The sequence below is a fragment of the Chanodichthys erythropterus genome, chromosome 4 (genome assembly GCF_024489055.1).
Source record: "Chanodichthys erythropterus isolate Z2021 chromosome 4, ASM2448905v1, whole genome shotgun sequence".
In the NCBI taxonomy this organism is placed as follows: Eukaryota; Metazoa; Chordata; class Actinopteri; order Cypriniformes; family Xenocyprididae; genus Chanodichthys; species Chanodichthys erythropterus.
This window is the reverse complement of record NC_090224.1, coordinates 15338830-15359084: the sequence shown is the minus strand read 5'-3', so window position 1 is coordinate 15359084 and position 20255 is coordinate 15338830. Positions and strand designations below refer to the sequence as shown.

Genomic DNA, 20255 nt, shown 5'->3' with positions numbered 1-20255 from the left:
TGGCACCTATCAATAATAGAAGCAGATGTGGAGGCCTCCAGGATAGAAAATGTGCTGAAACACTAGGCTGTAAATGTACACTTTAAATGTGTAGGATAATTGCAGAGGTTGTGCAAACGGCCTCATTCTGTGGTAATGTGTACTGTCTGGGCTGATGGGTCAGCTCTGTTTGCAAGGCATATGCTTAACAAATATGAACAGTAAGCTGAGTGAACCACGCTATGGTTGTTTAGACTCACAGCTCGACTGTTAAAGAAATAAGCCAACCAAATATGACATTTCTACATTGCACTGTAAAAACCTTTTTTTTTTTTCAAAGTTGCAAATAGTGACAGTGACATGACGTGAAGGCCCAGTATGGTAACCCATCCCAGTTAGTGCACACACATTAGGAGCAGTGAGTAGTAAACTCACACACATTGCAAACCGTGGACACACACACGGAGCAGTGGGCTGCAATTTGCTGTGACTAGTTAGGTGCCTTGCTGCTGGTATTGAGAATCGGAATAGGAGTACAATTACTATTTCAGTCTTAATACTTCAAAATGTCATGTTTAATTCAATGTATAACTTTGTTTCTTTTTTAGTTATTTATGACATTTACTAGCAATTTCTTAGTGAAAATAAAGTGCATCATACAGTACATTTTTTGGTAACACTTTGGTATGGGGAACACATATTCACTACCAAAAAAATTAAGTTAAGATAAATTAAGATATTTTGATGAAATCCAAGAGGTTTTTTTTATCCTCCATTGAAAGCATTGAAATCACCACATTCAAGGTCCAGAAAAGTAGTAAAACATCATTCAAATAGTCACCGACCTTGAATGTGGTAATTTCGATGCTTTCATCAATAAAGGATAAAAAAAATTAATCAAAATATCTTAATTTGTGTTCCGAAGATGAATGGAGGTCTTATGATTGTGGAACGACATAGTGAGTAATGACAGAAATGTCATTTTTGGGTGAACTAACCCTTTACTACAACTTTTGCCTCAATAAACTCTTAATTTACTGCTTATTAGTTAGTAAGGTAGTTGTTGTAGCGTTTAAGTTTAGGTATGGAGTAGGATTAAGGGATGTAGAATATGGTCATGCACACTGTAAAACTCAATAAGATCAGAATACTCAAAACATTTGAGGAAACTTATTACCTCAAAACATTTAAGTTAACTAACTTTTTTTTTTTTAAGATAGTAGAACTTAATTTTTTTGTGACAAGTGGGGCGGGGCCGAGAGCCATGGAAGTGGAGCAAGGCCAGTGTGGTGCACAGGTGTCTCTCATTAACTGGCACATCACTGGCATTCCTTCGCTCCCACAGTTCTCAGCCTCACCCCACTCAAGTACATATAGTTAATTTACATAAACATCACATTCAGATCTTGGTTAAATGTTAGTTAGCAAAAAACACATGCTATTATAACTATCAAAGAGACTGTCAATATATACTTGCATATATGTAATCAAACAACATACAGTATATGTGGTCTTAAAAGTTTTGCAGCCCATCCTCAACCTAACCACACGGTCTACTCTTCACCAGAATGGTAACCTTACAAAACTAACATAACAGAACCCCCTGTCAATCCCAACATAACACAACATTAAACACTAACTTATGTCTCCCTATGTTAATCTTATGCAAAAACACACAAAATAACACTTAATTCCAACATTTATACCAAGCGGCAACCTCCCCCTTTCTCTTGTGAAGCCAATACGGAAGTAACTTAAACTGCGATTCATCGACTGGCCGCTAGGGACAGGCTCCAAAAGAGAGCAGAATCTCATAGAGTCCCATGTTAAATTGGCCAAGTTACTGCTATTTTTGCCCTTCATGACAACTCTGAGGGGGGTGAATTTTTTTATAACTTATCCGTTTAAATTATATTAAGCCTTAAATTTCTGCATAATTAAGGGCGTGGTCACTTGAGTGACAGGTAGAGTGCGCTGCTGTCTGTGAGGCGTCACTTTACCTCAGCTGCCGCTGAATTTGGCATCTCAGCCGTTTTTGTGCTTTTTTTCTCGATTATTTTATACAATTATAAAATGTGGCTTGCTGCATAATATTCGAGACTGATATGTGTCTGTGTGCGTGCATGGGGAAGAGACAGAACACACGTTGTTGGATCGTGGCATTGGCTGAAAGTTTTGATTGCGAGATTTACTACAATGACAATACCAGGAGGATATACAACTCTGACAGCACTGCTTGGATATTATAACTAAAACTGCTGCACTATTTTGAAAAAAATATACTTTGGACACAGGCTCATTTGTTAGTTAGATACGATCGCTGCTCAGATTGCATCCTTTCTTGAAGAACGATGACTAGAGAGCAGATCATTCAGAAGAAATGTGAAATGTTTTTTTTACATTTATATTTTACCCAAGTGCCACAGATTGGATTCATCTCACGATCTCTATTATAAAGGTATGAAGTCCCATTTGATGTTCCATGTTGTTATTTGCACACCCAACTTAAAAAATCTGTAAAAAAAAAAACACTGTAAATTGACAGTAAACCTTTAGAACTTTCTGATGTTAAAATTTATCTTTATTAATTATTTAGATAGTATCTAGATAGATAGCTCCTTTGCTTGCTAACATGGTCATGTCGAGCTAGGCGGGCGTGGTTTCAGCAACCAATCACATCAGCTCAAACCACCTCCCCGCCTCTTTGCCCATTTTCAGTTATCCGGGAGTGACGCGCAGCTAAGATGGCTGCGGCCTCATTTTCGCTTCAAAACTGCTGTTCAGAACTCTATGGGTGACGTCACGGACGCTACGTCCATATTTTTTTACAGTCTATGATTTATACAGTCTGATGCAAAGCATGCTGGGAATTAGAAATCTGCTGCAACTCAACTCAATCATATTAAGTTCACCTTGCTACAATGAAATTTTGAGTTCACACAACTTTTTTTCTGTTAAGTACAATGAACTTTTATTATTATTTGAGTGAAACAAACTAATTTCATTTAATTAATTTCACTGTTCAGTTTTACAGTGCACTTGTCACCATGACCAACTCTTCTAAATTAGTATAACAAAACATTAATCACTACTAAATCTCCCTTACCATTAATCTTGCACAAAAAACATTATATAACACTTGATTTTAGCATTTACTTTTCCTTTCAAGTGCCATGGGCAAAGCATTGGCAAAACAGTTTAGTTTACTTGAAATATGTCAGTGCTGTGAACTCAAAAGTAAAAGAAAGTTTTAAATACTCATAACAGTTAATTTAACTGAACTAATTTGTTTAATTTAAGTTTGTCCTACTCAAACGAATTAAGTATTTTGAGTGTTAGGGTTTACAGTGCAGAATAAGGCATTAAAATGTGCTTTATAAGTACTAATAAAAAGCCAGTATGCAAGCTAATAAGCAACTAGTAAAAAAGTTTTAAAAAGTAGTAAAAAGTTTTTTTTTACAGTGTATTTAGCTGAACTCACATTGTTCCGTATCCATTTACTGTTATATTTTCCTGAAGGAACTTAAAAGTTGAACATCTGAAAACTTTTGTAGAGCACTGTGCAGCTCTTCCAATAAAATTGTACAAATAGGATTTTAAAAAGTCACCAAACAATTATCATAAAGGCCGTTCACACCAAGAACTATAAAAATAAAGAAAACTATAAAGATATAGTTCTAAAAATCGTTCTAAATATAAAAGAATAGCACTGTCCCACGCACAGATATAACGATAACGATATAGAGAAACGATATCGTTGGGATCACTTTCAGAACGATTTTTTTTTCCAGCTGTTGAACGATAAAACACTGACAGCCAATCAGAATCCATTCTAATTTAAGGGCCCGTGCTGTTGCGCATTTCAACTGGAAGACGACATTGAGAAGAAGTTAATCGCTAGGTCCAGAAAAAGCCACCACTTTTTGACAAAATCCTTTTCAAGGATACTTAAAAGAAAATGGATATATGGAAAACAATCGGTCATACCCTCAGAATAAATGGTGAGAAGTATTAACGACGATATCATTATGCCTAGCAAACTATGTAACATAAAAATTACCTCAGGTATCCAGTGCTGGTTTTGACAACATTGTCTTGCTTCCTTTGAAGTTGCAGTGAAAAAGACTATGCGTTGTTTGTATTCAACTATATTGACTTCGTCAGCTAAATTCAGTATTAGATTAGATCGATTGCACTAGCTATTCACTCGAAACATGGCATACTGAGGACATCTGCTGGTTAAAGCTGTGTAACTGCAACAAGAACAGCAGAAACATATTGTACACACTTTGAAACCGCAGCGCGTGACTTACATTGGTGTAGACGCATATATTGTTATCGTTATAGTTATCTTTATAGTTATCGTTCTTGGTGTGAACGGACCTTAGTAAAAGTGGTCCAATTGACTTTTGTCTTTGTAATTGAAATGGACCACCTTTATGAGACTTTTCTTTTTGGAGCTTGACTGTGGTCACTTTGAGCTTTTATTTATGGAAAGAGGTGAAAAAATACAGAGGTGAAAAAAAGCATATAGTACTGGTTCAGAATGGTGGTGAGTAAATAAAAATAGTTAAAAAACTACGGTGAGTAGACAAAACTGTAATTTTTGGGTGAACTATTCTTTACCTTTTGGGTGTTATTCACCTCCCCTTGTCTGCTCTGTGGATTGCTTACATAAACAGCAACTTGCATCACTTGCAAACTTTGATCAAACAGTCTGTCGCAGAGCAACAAACAAACTGGGGGCAGGAAATTATCATCAATATCTGATGGCCCTCTGGAATGCAGGTTTAAATGATTAATACTGGCAGTGAGCTGCAAAAGTGCTGTGCTCTCCCTAACACAGCAGCAGACATTGTGTGAAGTGTTTATCTGATGCACTGTTTAGATGGTGAACATGATGCATCTGTTGTACATGTGTGAAAATAATGCTCCATGCATTGCTGTTTCAAACTTTATTGTATGCATATTTGGATAATTGCTTGTATATGTTTATTTCACACAGGAAAAGGAGTATGTGGAATCCTGCAGATTTGGCCCAGTTGGGACTCGTTAAGCTTAAAGTAAGGGTTTTAATGCAAAATAATATAATCAATTAACTTTAATAGACATTTGACAGCCCTAACATATAATAGATGGCAGAATTTAATGCAGAGTTGTTAAAAAAAGCATGCTGAAATGTTATCCCACATCCACAAGGGGGCACTGAAACACCCAGAGGGGCCAATCACTGGCTTATTAAAAAATTAATTGAACAGCCCTTCTGTAGGCTGTTATTGAACACCTCATTATTGGAGCTTATGTAATCAGCTTTCAGTGTTACACTTATTAAGACATACCGACAGGTAGCGTAAAGCAAGACTGCTACAGTTTGTTAACACTGGCTTTTGTGAACTAATTACCAATTACCTCTAATATACTGTACCTCACTGCAGTCATGCATACCCATAGTTGCGGTGTGTGACAAATAGAGTCACTTAATATACATGCCTGCAGAATGGGTGTTCTTGGGCGAGGACAAAAAAAAAAATTAATGATGTTGCAGTTATGGGAGACGAAATTGTAAATAAAAATGGTATATATTATCCAAAGCAATCAGTATGTTATTTTAGCTTTATTTTAGTTTTATTGATATTTTATTTAGTTTTAGTTGAAGTTTTCAATTAATATTTGTATTTTATTTTATTTCTGCTTTATTTCAAAGAACAGAAATGTGTTAATGAATATATACAGGTCTTGACATTAACACCAACCCGCCAAATGCGGGTTGAAAACACTTGAATTTTATATATAATATATATATATTTCAATTCTAGTCTTTTAAAAAGGCATCTGAAATAATAAACTAAATGCAATGTAGTCTTGTCCAAAAATATAGATTTTTCAATATCGATACTGAAATATCAGAAACGTTTCTAATAGGCTAGTCATTTTCCACAGAATAGATACACGATACCAGCTCTTTCTCGCTCTCTCATCTCTCCGACAGTGAGTTCCCGCCTCCCCTCACTCATTCTTTTCATTTCCTCTGGATGAAAATTGTTGGTGTTACAGGGCTTGAATATCAGCTTGGGATTACACGTATTACGTATAATTTTCTCATTCCCGCAGATTTTGTGCTCACACCCAAAGTGCGCACACATAAAGCCGCCTCTCAGTATAAAATTCTGTTCTTTTTCGCTGCTTATTGCGCTTAAACAGTCAAAAACACACACAAAAAATGTCAAAATACCGGTCTTGGTGAGTATTCATATAAACAGTCAATTATGTTTTAAATGAATGTAAACAATCTGTGTGTCAGATCTTAAAGTGACAGCAGCCTGCTGCCAAATTATTAAAAAGATCTATATATGGCAGTTTTCCCCCATGGTATCGATGTCAGAAATTGTGGCCAGTGAAAATGCTGAGTGGCTAGTAACTTTGGAAAATCACTAACATTAGTCACAGTGCCTAGTGATCAAAAAAGTTAATGTCAAGCCCTGAATGTATATAATGTATTTAGCCCTTAGCTGAACCCTTTGCAACTGAGAAAAACATCTATGTAGCAGGGCAACCATCTGCTCACATGTCACAAATCTTTTATAAGAATTCCATCTCAGTGAGCAATTGATAATATTGCGATTCATACTGCTACAAAGATTTCGATATGAGATGTAGTGGAACAGCTGCTTTGGAAAATACAGCCTATACAGTATATTAGCATAACACAGTGGACATGTTTTGTGGTGGAGTCAGCCTATAAATGCATTCAAAGCCACATCGACTGTCATATCTGTCTTGTAAATCAATGTGAAGTAGCCATTGTGATATTTAAATTACACAATACAGCTTTAACATCCACAGTTTAGCCTGTCAATGAGGGTGTGTTCAAGGTGCTAAGGAACCTTTGAAAGAATAATGCCCTGATTTTTCACTGTTATGGTTGGGTGAAAAGCCTATGGCATACTGAATAAGAGCAGATCAAATAAAACATTAAGGAGAACCCAAAGTTCAACCTCGCTAAAGCACAAAGCAGGAAAGTGCATCAGTCTGGTTTCCAATTTAAAGCGATAGAAGTCATGGGCTCTGCAGTAGCTCATGAATTTTTAAAGGATCGATATCTCTCCATACAGCTGCTACAGATGTGCAGTCCTCCTTAATTTCGTATTCTTTATTGGTTCGTCCCAGTTTAACCAAAACTAGATTAAGATTTTAGAAAGCTATCAGATACAAGCAGTGTAACACGTTCAGGCAGATAATTAAAATTTTGTGATGTGAATGTAATAAATTCAAATCTCTGAACTGAAGACAACTATGTCTCTAAGAGTTATAATGACTTTTAAGGGAACAAAGAAACAAATGCATGTAAACAAAATACTAGGTTATTCATGACATATAATACATTCCAGGAGGATTCTGTATTATTAATTTTGTCATGAGCTGAGGTTAATGGCCTTCATTTCCACCGGATTTGTTTATAATGGTTTGCTTGCTTGGGGACATTGTGGAAACTTGGCAAATGTGAGGACTAGGCATGATGGCCGGAAAACGCAGATAGGCTAAGTCATGTGGCATGGAACATGCACACAAACATGATGCAGTATCACTAATTCTGTCTGTTTCCCAGGTACAAGTGAAATCAATCCGAGATTATCTGGACCAAAGGACATGACAGGAAGGAGGGGTCTGCAATTTCTCCTGCAGTCATTACCTCCGGAAATCGGAATGTAAATACATGGTTCTGCCACTCAAGATTGCTGGGAAAATTAAAGCATGTCATAAACATTGATAGAGAGACTGATTGTGTGTGTATTTTTTTTGTGGGTGTGGGCTTGTGTTTGTGTTTATGCCGACTATTTGGGATTGCGTTGCACCAGCGTTAACTTTAAAGGTGCCCTAGAATGCTTTTTCACAAGATGTAATATAAGTCTAAGGTGTTTCCTGAATGTGTCTGTGAAGTTTCAGCTCAAAATACCCCATAGATTTTTTTTAAATTCATTTTTTTAACTGCCTATTTTGGGGCATCATTATAAATGCACAGATTCAGCATGCTTCCCCTTTAAATCCTCACGCTCCCCGCCCTGAGCTTGCGACTCTATAATACATTGCATAAGTTCACACAGCTAATATAACCCTCAAAATTGATCTTTACAAAGTGTTCGTCATGCAGCATGTCTAATCGCATAAGTATGGTATTTATTTGGATGTTTACATTTGATTCTGAATGAGTTTGAGGCTATGCTCCGTGGCTAAAGCTAACATTACACACTGTTGGAGAGATTTATAAAGAATGAAGTTGTGTTTATGCATTATACAGACTGCAAGTGTTTAAAAATGAAAATAACGACATGACTCTCCGTGAATACAGTAAGAAACAATGGTAACTTTAACCACATTTAACAGTACATTAGCAACATGCTTAGAAAGAAAGTTTACAAATATCACTAAAAATGTCATATCATGGATCATGTCAGTTATTATTGCTCCATCTGCCATTTTTCACTATTGTCCTTGCTTGCTTACCTGCATAGTCTGATGATTCAGCTGTGCAGATCCAGACGTTAATACTGGCTTGTCTAATGCCTTGAACATGGACTATGCAAATATTGAGGGCGTACATATTAATGATCCTGACTGTTGCGTCACAGTCGGTGTTATGTTGAGATTCGCCTGTTCTTCTGAGGTCTTTTAAACAAATGAGATTTACATAAGAAGGAGGAAACAATGGTGTTCGAGACTCACTGTATGTCATTTCCATGTACTGAACTCTTGTTATTCAACTATGCCAAGGTAAATTCAATTTTCAATTCTATGGCACCTTTAAGTATAAAAGTATAGGATACAAGCAAGTACACTTTTATGCTCCTAGAGTGTATAGACCTATATAGTATATAAAGTGTATATTGCATGTGTTTCTCGGCTCTAATGAATACTTGATTCTGATTGGTCAGTCACGGGCATGGTATCAAAAGTGGCAACAGTCCGCTCAGGTAAATAAAATCGACGCTACAGCATATAGCTATAATATACTGTCATATCTTCGACTGTGTTTGACAATAAAGACAGATACAGACTTATTATTAGATTAAAGTATTATTAAGCTGTTAATATTGTTGCAGTGTTCGCTTGTTTGCTAGCCGGTTTGTTTTGTTTGCTAGCCTAGTAGCCTATATGCTGTATTGGAATATTTTTTTCTTAAATGTAACGTTAGCTAACATAATTAGTAATTTGTAGCCTATATTTTTCTTAATACAGCTCAAATTATAAAGTAATGTCAACTTACATCAATATTTTATGTACACCTATTTTATTATTGTTTATTTTGCGAGTAGAGTGTAAGCAGGATACAAGTCGTTTTTGCAATATAAACCCCTTCATAAGCAGCAAAATCGGTAGTGTGGTAGAAAATAAACTTTTTTCTTGTCTAAAGAACATATCTACACTAACTACAAAATGGAAGATTGATAAAATAATTGTTATACATTAGTAACAAGGACGTTTCTTTTCATTGTAGACTGTGAAACCCGCGGGAGCCGTTTAAATTCAGACCTGGAATTTCCTGAGGGCGACTGAAGCAATTACAGCCCGCTATATATCTGCATCTTGCCGAGTGACCCCAAACACCACACAGTCATTATTTCCATATCGCCTTGCTCTCACGCCCACTGAGAGAGGGAGCAGAGAGCTCATCCGGTGCATTGAGGGACGTCCAGGTCCTCATCTGCGCTCTGTACAGCATCAGCACCAGCCGCTGCGTGAGAAACAAACCGAGTCGCATCCCCACGGAGAGCAGCACCGCGTGCGCTTCATTCAATCTGGAGCGTCAGATGGTGCAAGATGTTCCGCTTCTTTGTCCTCCTCTACACCCGAACTGAGCAAGTTAACGCTGGAAGGGACCAATAGTAGTTGAGGGACCCGCGAAGAAGACATGTTTCAGTTGCACTGAACGGCTCTTGCAGGACGCGCGCTTGGATTATTGTCCTCATATCACCATTCCCGTGGATTTCCTGCTGGACAACTAAACACGCGCGTCGCGGCTTCCAGAGAAAGAAAACGAGTCACTACTGTTTAAAATGTGTTCATTCGGTTTCTTTCTCGCGAGGGAGGAGCAATGAGAGCGTAAACAACACTGGGTGGCTTTGTTTCTCAGACACGGACCCGTGGAAGATCATATTGACATGTTTTCAGTTCTGGATCTGGAGATAGCGTTATTTCTCCGCTAACTTAGAGAAGTGTTGTCCGTATCTCTTTGACTTTACGTTACACCTCAATTCTACTTTTCAAACAAACACATGCAGTTTTCTTCATATCTTCTTCCTATATGGTGGAGCGCTTGGGATGCGTTCATCGGAAGGGCGTATTTGATTCGCGTCTATCGCCTTTGGAGTGAAGAAAGATCCCTTTAAACCCGCTGCCTGGGCATCATTTGTGGAGTTACAGCGACCCACGTGGAAACACGGACTCGAAGGAGGGCAAGATGGGCTGTTGCAGTGGTAGATGCACGCTGGCATTTATATGTGGCATGCAATTGGTAAGTGAAAATGCTTAAGTAATTTCTACCTGCTGTGATGGTGATAGTTTATGGATTTGAACCTACAACCTTACAGATTACCAGCCAAGATCTTTCATTAGGCTACTAATTTCTAAATTACAGCATCGCTTTCTAATAAAAACAGGTGAATTTGTGGATCAGGACAGTCTGACTGACCTTGGGTTAAAGTTTATAGAGGGTTTGAACCTACAACCTTTCGGATTGCTTGCCAAGGCTTTTAATCTGATTGTTTCTGGGTGCTTGTGCCTTTTTATTTAATGTGATTTTATAGAGTTGTCACTTGTAATTGTGCAAAAACTGTAGTGAACCTGAGAACTCAAGAACCCAAGTGACCACCTGACTAGAAGTCACTGATACGGTACTAAGATGTATGTATCTTAGTGGAAATAATGTAGGGCTATATGTGGAAACCCTGCCTCGTTATATTACGCCGGAGGGCTGATGATGCTCATGAAGGCAGGGCTTGTGTCATTAGCCTGGGGCCACTATCATTTATGCTTATCTTCCCACTACCATGAGTCCTGACAGCCAATTAGGAGTTTTAGGTTTAAGATTCTAAGCCAAGTCTCATTGACCTACTAAAGCAGAAAACGATTACTTATTGCTTCTGCTATTCCTTAAGAGGGTTTTTTACGTTAGAATTCTACATTTAATGTTTTCTAATCCAGTCCCATTTCAGTCTGGTGTTTGTACAGCAACATTGCGCTCTGCAAGAATTCACAGAACTGAGTAATTTTACTCTTCCCAGACTATCTGTATGACACCTTTTGAATCACTCTTTCAGTTACAGTAATGGATAGTGGCCAGCGACAGTCTCGCCATGCCAACCAGCTGGCATGGTGAATCAGAAGTGCGTGATAGATCACATGACAACTGGCAAGCGTGACTACACTAATCCAAATGGACGTTTGTAGGTTAATGTATCACACAGGTCATTAACCCGAAGAATCAGCTGTAGTGGGTGATGTCACCACCTGGTGTCTATTAATCAGACCTTACTCAGTGTTCGTGACTAGAAGCCACTCTTTGAGTGGGATGATGTCATAAGCATATCATTTGAGCGGGATGATGTCATAGGTGAGCAAGTTACTTTTAGAAGCCGTTGGGTGGGTTTTGTGCTGATTGATGTAAAGCTTTGAGGGGAGTTCATGTTTTTTTGTTTTTTGGTGCACTGATCTGAGCTCTCTTTTGTCCTCTATTTTCTTTTGTGTTTCTCTGACCTTTTCCGATCCCTTTTTCCCCATGTTTGCTACTATCCTGCGAGAGAGTTCATTCTGAGCACAACAGGGATGCCCTCATTTGGAAGGTTCAAAAACACAATGTTGTATTTGTAATGTTTTGTATTTGTTCCTCTCGTCACACTCTGTAAGTAGGGAGACTCAGAGCAACTAAATTGACTTACTAGGTAAATGCTTAGTAATGTTCTCTCATATCATGAGAAAAAGAAGGGTGATTGTATGAAGAAAAAGCCTTGCTGCTGGTAGCCACCACATAGTTTAATCATGATAGTCAGGGGCAATTGCTTCACTAGTTATGAATTAAAATTGTCATAAAATTTGTCGTGAAATTATTTATGAACGCTGTTACAGAATGCATTGATATCAACTTTAAATTTAAAAGGATTTCAGATATTGTTGGTTCCTCTTAGACTTCATGACTAGCATTAAGCACATTTATTCCTGACAGCTAAAAGAATTTAGTAGCGTAAAAAAAAAAAAAAAAAAAATACAGAAATCTTATAAGTATAACATAAGTATGGTCTTATGTGAGATATACTGGGTTGATATCATTTGTGTCACAATTTCCACCAACAACTTTTTTTAACCAAAGGATGGCATGTAGTTCAGCATGTAACGTAGTCTCAGAGTTATGAAGAAAAATGAATAAAAAAAAGTTGTCAAAGCTCTTTCCTCATCTATCTTTGTTAGCCTTTTCTTCCATAGGAATGGCTGTAAAAAACACATAATGCACCCAGCTTTGCTAAATTACCAGGCAGACTAGTTTTTATTGCCTAAGGCAATAATACAGATAAATGTCCATAGTTAAAGCATTTATGAGAGTTCTCTCTGGTGGTTTTTGTGTCTGGCATGTATAAATGTCTGTGGTCTAACAGTCTGGCCTGGAGGCCCAACATTCTGACACTGAAGCAATGAAAGAATATTGTATACTCAAGGGGATGTGTTCATAGAGATTGCTCAAAGATGCATTAATAGGAAGGACATCTGGTAAAATAGTTTGACTCTATTATGGTTGATGAAGAACTTGATAACCGTTGTCAAATTGTCCTCTTAGTTTCATCCTCCGACAGCCTTCCTTTGATGCATATTGTATACAAAGATGAATACAGCTGGTGAAATCCACCCGTTCCAATTGGCTGCCCGCAAGGAAACTTCTGGGAATCAGCTGTACACAAGTTTTTTTTTTTTTTCAGCCTGTCAGGAAGATTTGTTTACATGTTGGCAGGGGTGGGTGATATGACTAAAATCTTATATATGAGTAATTTTATTTCATGATAACAGTATATATCACAATATAGTTATTTTTGCTTAAAAATAAGGTTTCTGTCAGGATCACTATCGTCAAAGATGACTGGCAGTTAGCATACAGTTTGGACTGGCGGTATGTTCTGTTCTGGGCAAGAACTCCCTGCCCATCCATACGGCCTAGCATGGATAAGCAGAGCAGTGATAACACCTCTTAGGCCATGTCCACACTAATACGTTATATTTTTCTCTCCGTTTTGGCCTTCCATCCACACTGAGATGGCGTTTTAAGTCAACGAAAACATAGCTTTTGGAAAACGCTCTCCAAAGTGGATAAATTTGAAAACGCCATCTTCGCATCGTAGTGTGGACTGTGAAAACGTAGGCTTTTGAATACGATGACGCATTTTTAGTCATGTGATGCAGTCATATGACCAATTCAGCCAAGACACGTCTCCCAGTCTACATTCTCGCTTGCTTTGGCCACTTTATACTCCTGTGTTACTCGCAGCAACAACTCCACCACACTGTCGGTCCATTTAAAAAACTCAGTGCCTTTCCTCGACATTGCCTCAAAGTTTCAAAGAGCCGGAAAGTAAATAAACGCCTAGCGGGAATGACGCAGGTGGAAGCTTTACTCATGCGCAGTAGGGGGATGTAAGTGTTTTATCTAGTGTAGTCTATCTATCTATCTATCTATCTATCTATCTATCTATCTATCTATCTATCTATCTATCTATCTATCTATCTATCTATCTATCTATCTATCTATCTATCTATCTATCTATCTATCTATCTATCTGTTTAATGTCATCTTTTTATGAATGAAGGCCAGTATCACTGATACTAATACTGCTACTGATGTCTCGATGATATTGATATTTTCCCCCAATTTTAAACATGAATTATAGCCATTCAACATTCAAAAGCTTAAAAAATACTTTAACTTTTAAGTTAAGTGAACTTAGAACAATCCTTACGTAAACCAATAATAAATGTCATATTTACCTGTGCCCTTCCTACCTGTCTAACAGATTTCGAATACAGAAAAATACAGAAATCGAATAAAGTTACCAAACAGTCTACACTGCATAAATTATAGTCTAAATTAAATATAGATTAATCATTATTAAAGCTACAAAAGTTCTTTAGTCAAGAGCAGTAAGTAATTATCTCTGTTACCTTTGTTCTTTGATTATCTTCGATGACAGACAGCTTTGGTTGCTGTCACTTTAAGAGCTGCAGGACGCGAATCTCACACATGTCCCACTTTCTCACAGCTCTTTACTTTCATTTATGACTTTATTTAACTCATTCAAGGCTGCTCTTATGAGGATACTCGAAAAAGGACATTTTTGGCATTATTGTGCGTATTATTGTGCGTGTTATTGTTCGTTCAAGTGTGACAGAGAACTTGATTCTGGCACGTCGTCCAAACGCACGATATTGACACGCATCGTTCTGTGTGTCGTTTGTGTGGCAGGACATTCACAGACAGCTCATTCTCTTTTTCTCTTCTGATGCGCTTAAATGGTTTAAAATCATTTGCATGAATAAGAGCGTGATCATATATTGTAATGCTACCCAAAGGATGATAGAAAAAAACAGATGCTACGTTAATTGCGTTAATATATTAAACATGTTAATCTGGAAAAAATTAATCACATTAATTAAATGTTGAAAGCCCTAATATATAAATTAGGGCTGTCAAATGATTAATCGCGATTAATCGCATACAAAATAAAAGTTTGAGTTTGCCTAATATATGTGGGTGTACTGTATGTAATTATTATGTATATATAAATACAAACACATTCTTGTATATATTTGAGAAATATTTACAAGTATATGTATTTATTTATATTTTTATATAATTTATATTATATTTGTAAATAAAAATATTTTGTACATAATTAACATATTTCTCTTAAATATATACATTAATTTGTGTGCATTTATATTAATTACACAGTACTCACACATATATTATGCAAACTCAAACTTTTATTTTGTATGCGATTAATCGCGATTAATCGTTTGACAGCCCTAAAATAAATAAATATATATATATATATATATACAGCTGATGCAAGCTTGTCTAATGTGTCCTGCCAGAACTAAATATTTCAAAATCTTTTATATATTTGAAATTTCATAATTCTTGCCACCAATTTCAGTATTACCAAAAAACTATTACTAGCCTAGTACACTGCATAGTCTTCACTATGTAAATTAATACATTTATTCTTATTAAAGTTACAAAATGATTCATTCAAGAGCAGTGAGAGAATTTCTCTCTTGTTTGATAAACATTAATGACACAGACAGCAGCAGGTAGGCTATATTAGGCTGCTGTCACTTGAGACTGAATGAACGGATGCACAACTGTTTACATTAACTTAAGATATAAATGACTGTTTACAAGGATACTTACAACGACTAGCATTTTGACACATTAGTATGTGTATAAGCCCAATTAGGAAGAAGGATCTGTCTGCGACCAACAGTACTACAAACCATGCCCTGGCAATTTATGCCTACTACTACAAGAAGTTATGTCTCCAGTGAAGAAACAAGTGTGGATGTCATTGACTAAAACAGTCTTTTGAAGTAAATTATTTTACGTTTTATGTATGAAAGGTTTGTAAGACTTGTATTGCTTTTGAATCTGATGAAGTATGAAATAACAGCTATTAGTAAAACAAAATAAATTATAAAATCAAATTAACACAGACTCATGGTGATTATGGTTAAAAACTTACCCCCAACCTTAAACCTTACCCTAAACCTACCTCTGGCATAAAATTAAAATGTGCTGTTTCATAAGTAAAACAAACAGGATGACTTGTGTTGTCTGGTGATCTATGTAATACGATCTGTAGGCCTTATCACTAGGTGGCGATTGTGAACAAAGAAAATTGATGTAGAAGAAGAGCGGTTCTAGTGACGACATCTGTGATTCCAGAGGGAGGAGCTCTGATGACATCCCAAATGTCTGTTTCATTGTAGGGGGTGTAACTTGTAGTAGGTGCATAATTTATTGGGGCGTGGTTTGTAGTTCTGCAGCATGCAGTCAGACACACTTGAAATTAGTACAGTTCAGTACTTGGAACTCAACATATAAAATTATTTAAGAGTTTTGTTTTAGACATGCTGTATCATCTGTTATGTCCTTGAGGGAAGTTCTGACCAAGTGGTTCTCTCAAATTTTGCACTAATTTTCTTGTTATCTCTGTAAGCTTTTGTGGAAACTGAAGCATCATTATTTGAATGTTTTACCACTTTGCTGTACGCCGGTCTGTTGTTGTGGCTGCATTGATTTCAGATTTATCTGCCCCTGCGCACCCTTATCAACAACAGTTGGTCATTTTACATGTTCATCAGAAGGTTTTTTTCTGTCTTAAGTGGGCAGTACTTGGCCAGAATAAACTGCAGAATGCAGTAGAATTAATGTCGATAGTCAAAAATCTATCTGGATTATATCATAAATATTATTTTTCAAGCCTGTTTCTTTGTTTCTTTAAATGATTTGATTGAATTAATTGCATGATTAATAAGTTTAATCATATATCTATGTTTTCTAAGAAAAGCCCTTGAATGAGAATAATTCAAAGATGAGTTGAATAGACATTACAGAATCTTTAGAGTGCAAAATATTATTAATTTCCATATCATTGTCTATCATTGGCCTGCAGTCCACAGCAATGCGTAATGCATTCGAGTTAGTCCATCTGTCCTTATTCTTTTTTGTGTTGTCTGCTTTCAGTAAGTGTGATTTGGCAAGTTGCCTGTAGAATAGTCATAGTCAGGAAGCATGATTAAATGTTAATTTTATGTTGTTGTTTTTTTATAATTAATTTAATTGTACTAAAGTAACATGTTGAATCGAAGTCTATTAAACTACAGAAGGAGATACACAACAAGGCATTGAAAATTTACAATTTAGCTTTAATCAGCTTCTGCATTTGTCATTTCAGATACATTTATGAAATCAGGTTGTACATCTGTCAAATTGTTTTTTTCTTATTTGTTTATGCTTTTTCAGCCACAAATGTATGTTTAGTCACATAAACCCATGATTGATTGTTAACTCAAATGTTACCTTGGGAGTAAAAAAAGAATGGGTAAATAGAAAAAAAAGAAAGGAAAAAGGATTGTGATTGTGGATTTAGATTGTGTCCTCATTGGCAAATAACATATTGCCCAGAGTCTGACAGACACCTGTTGTTCTTGAGGTCATGAACTGAGTTTATTTCGAAACTCTCTTGAAATATTCTACACATGGCGCTACACATTTCTATAATTGCTTTGTTTTCAAACAGGTATGAATGTCTGCTGTCATTTTTCCTCTTTGAACACCACAAAGACAAAGGTTTAATTGTTGTTTTCCTTCATCGTAATCAGCTGTATGCAGGAGAAAGGCTTGCGTTCTTGAAATTAATTACTCTTCTGAATGCAGGTGATTTGCCAAATGTAGATTTTCTTGAGGTTAATGCTGCGCATTGTGTTTGATTGAGTTCGTCCATAAGCATGTAAAAGTGCTGCGACAACTCTTCTTTCTTTTTTTTATGGATTAGAAGTAAACGGATTCCTAGCGTACAGACGGAAACAGATCCTTTGCCAAACACAACAATCGCATTGGCAGAATATTGCTCTAAATTGCTGTGCAATGCCTTTGTGACTTGACCTTGATTTTCCAAAACTGACAGATGGTTTCGGAAGCTGTTTTGCATAATTAATCCAAATATTTACATTCTGTCTTATCAAAGCATTGATGCCATAACTCAGCCATGTATAAATTAATGTTTCTGTACACCATGAATTTAGACTTGCTAATTAAAAGCTGCATTAAGATGCTTTTTTTTTTTTTTTTTTTTTTGCAAACTTACTCTCTTACACCTAAACCTAATTAAACAAGTGACAAAGCTCTTTTTCATGTAAATCAGTTTTTTGTGCAACATTTTGTTGATCACTTGGTTTGTATTACAGTACTTCACCATCAGTCTAATAGTCCTTATGTGCAGTCTCATTGGCTGTAAATAAAAAAAACAAAACACATATCCTCACATAAATATTAAACATGAAATATTATTGTGACATCAGTTTCACAAGTTATGTTTCCATCCAAAGTTGCCAATTTAACTTATTCGCAAAATTGAAATATCGCATTAAAAAATTGTGAATAAAGCACCATTTCCATCCCATGTGTTTAAGAAAACAAAATCGTCACTTCCTGGGAAATTGGCTCAAAATATCTGTAATAAAAATGAAAGTTGCTGCAATCGGGGAAGCAACTGTGGCTCTTTTTTCATACTTCATAATGACTTGTAATTATACCCAACCATTTTGATAACAGACTTTGACTCAAGCATTTTAGAATGACCAAACCAATATTTGAGTTGCTGTGCAATTTAATCGGTCCGCTGGTTAGTCGTAGTTATCGAATCACTACTGTTGAGGCAAAGACGTGAGTTTTTTGTTGTGCATCGAGGGATTTATTTGGTAAAAGTGTTTCCATAGTAGTTTATACACATCTTCTTATCGGATCAAACAGTGATTCGCATTAGTAGAGCATATACGTTTTTTATGTGTATTTTTAGAATTACTGCCCATCCAGCATTTTTTTTTATGCGATGCAAACCTACATTCTCTGTGGACAGACAAAAAACATGTCACTGGAAACCTTTTGCATCATGCTTAGTGTAAATTCATCGATTTGTTATGTAAGTTGGACTGTTGAATCAGATGTTTTTGCCAATATTTTCATGAATTTGACAATAAAAAATGCCAGATTGACTAGCAGGATAGAGATAGAATCCTGCTCACAGTGAACAAGTGAAGCTCTTTGGCTTTATGACTGCAACTGAAGAGCTGCCTTTCAGGGAAAAGAAGTCCTTGATATTTGGCAAGTGAATTGAATTGGCTTCTCCACACCACAATCCAAATCTGAAAAGGCAGGAAGATTTAATGGCTTTTCAAATGTTATAAATCATTCCCAGCCTAACAAAACCAATAAACACAATTGCCGCAAAGGTGTGGTGGGAATAAGCCTTTGCTGCAGGACATTTTTCAGGCATCTCTCCTTCCTTTTGGCATTAAATTAACCTTTCTTTTCCCGCCCGGATGCCTCTTTCGTAGTCGGGAGATTTCAGAACACAAAAGGTTACAGTGAGGATACCTGTGCTGTGCTGCACGCTATTTGCCAGGTTCCCATCTGATTGAGGCGAGCCATAAACATTACCGGGAATGTCTCCTAGCAACAATAGGTATAAATGTTGGAATGTTGCCCGGTAGCTGAACATGGAGGATCCAGACTCCTCATAGTTGCCCTTTTGACCCGTCAAAGCCCAGAACAGTACAAAAATGCATTATGTTTATCATGATGCCTTTTGGCTGGTTTTGTTTACTGAATCTATTTGGTTTGAATTTGCATTTCATGTTCTTGGCAAAGCCTTTCCAACCAAGGCGTTCACATAATAAAGTGCACAAATCACATTAATGGTAGCTTTGGGACAGGTTGCGGAGAATACAAATGATTTAGAAAAAAAAAATGTTGGGCATTAGATCAGAAAGATCTCATAGGAAAGTTAGCAATATTAGATACATAGTCCTTTCAAGTGGCTCATCTAAAGATGAACTGGGTGAATTTTATTTTTGTTCATCTTATTAATTTATTTGGTGTTTAGAAATCGGTTCCATTTCAGTTATGTTTGGTGTGATGTTCATTTATATACACAGTATTTTGATAATAGTTTATTTATAATATAATCTTTTTTTATGAAAATATTAGTTTAGTCTGTATTATTGTCATGTCATTTTAATTTTAGTGAAATTTACTGTACTAAAATGGCATACAATTGAATTCAAACTAGATAAATGACATTTAAGTTGGTGAAGAAAAAATAAAATGATCAAATATTAAAATATTTTACATATTAATTTAAATATACATGAACATGTAACAAAATCAACATGTAGAAATTGATCTTATTTTTCATAAAAAAAAAATATATATATATTTTAAAATAATTTAAGGTAGCACTTTATTTTACAGCCCTGTTCCCCATGTACATACTATGTACTTATTATAGTAATTACAATAACTGGGTAATAACTTGGTACTAACCCTGAATCTACCCCTAACCTTACCCATGTAGTAACCTTATATTACCCAGTTCCTCATTTAATTATCATCCTGGTGCAAATTTTATATTTATTTATTTCATTATTATTGACAAAATCTAAAAACCTTTTGTTAAAGG

General features: G+C 36.2%; 1 protein-coding gene across 1 annotated transcript in view; it reads left to right on the top strand.

Moving 5' to 3' along the window:
• The first annotated feature begins 9789 nt into the window (after positions 1–9789).
• The window catches only part of nkain2 (sodium/potassium transporting ATPase interacting 2), a 172557-nt gene continuing 162091 nt past the window's right edge, over positions 9790–20255 (top strand). Inside the window, exon 1 of the mRNA XM_067383178.1 lies at positions 9790–10489. Within this exon, the coding sequence (XP_067239279.1) occupies positions 10436–10489 (54 nt within the window). The 5' untranslated portion in view covers positions 9790–10435. The remainder of the gene's footprint in view (positions 10490–20255) is intronic.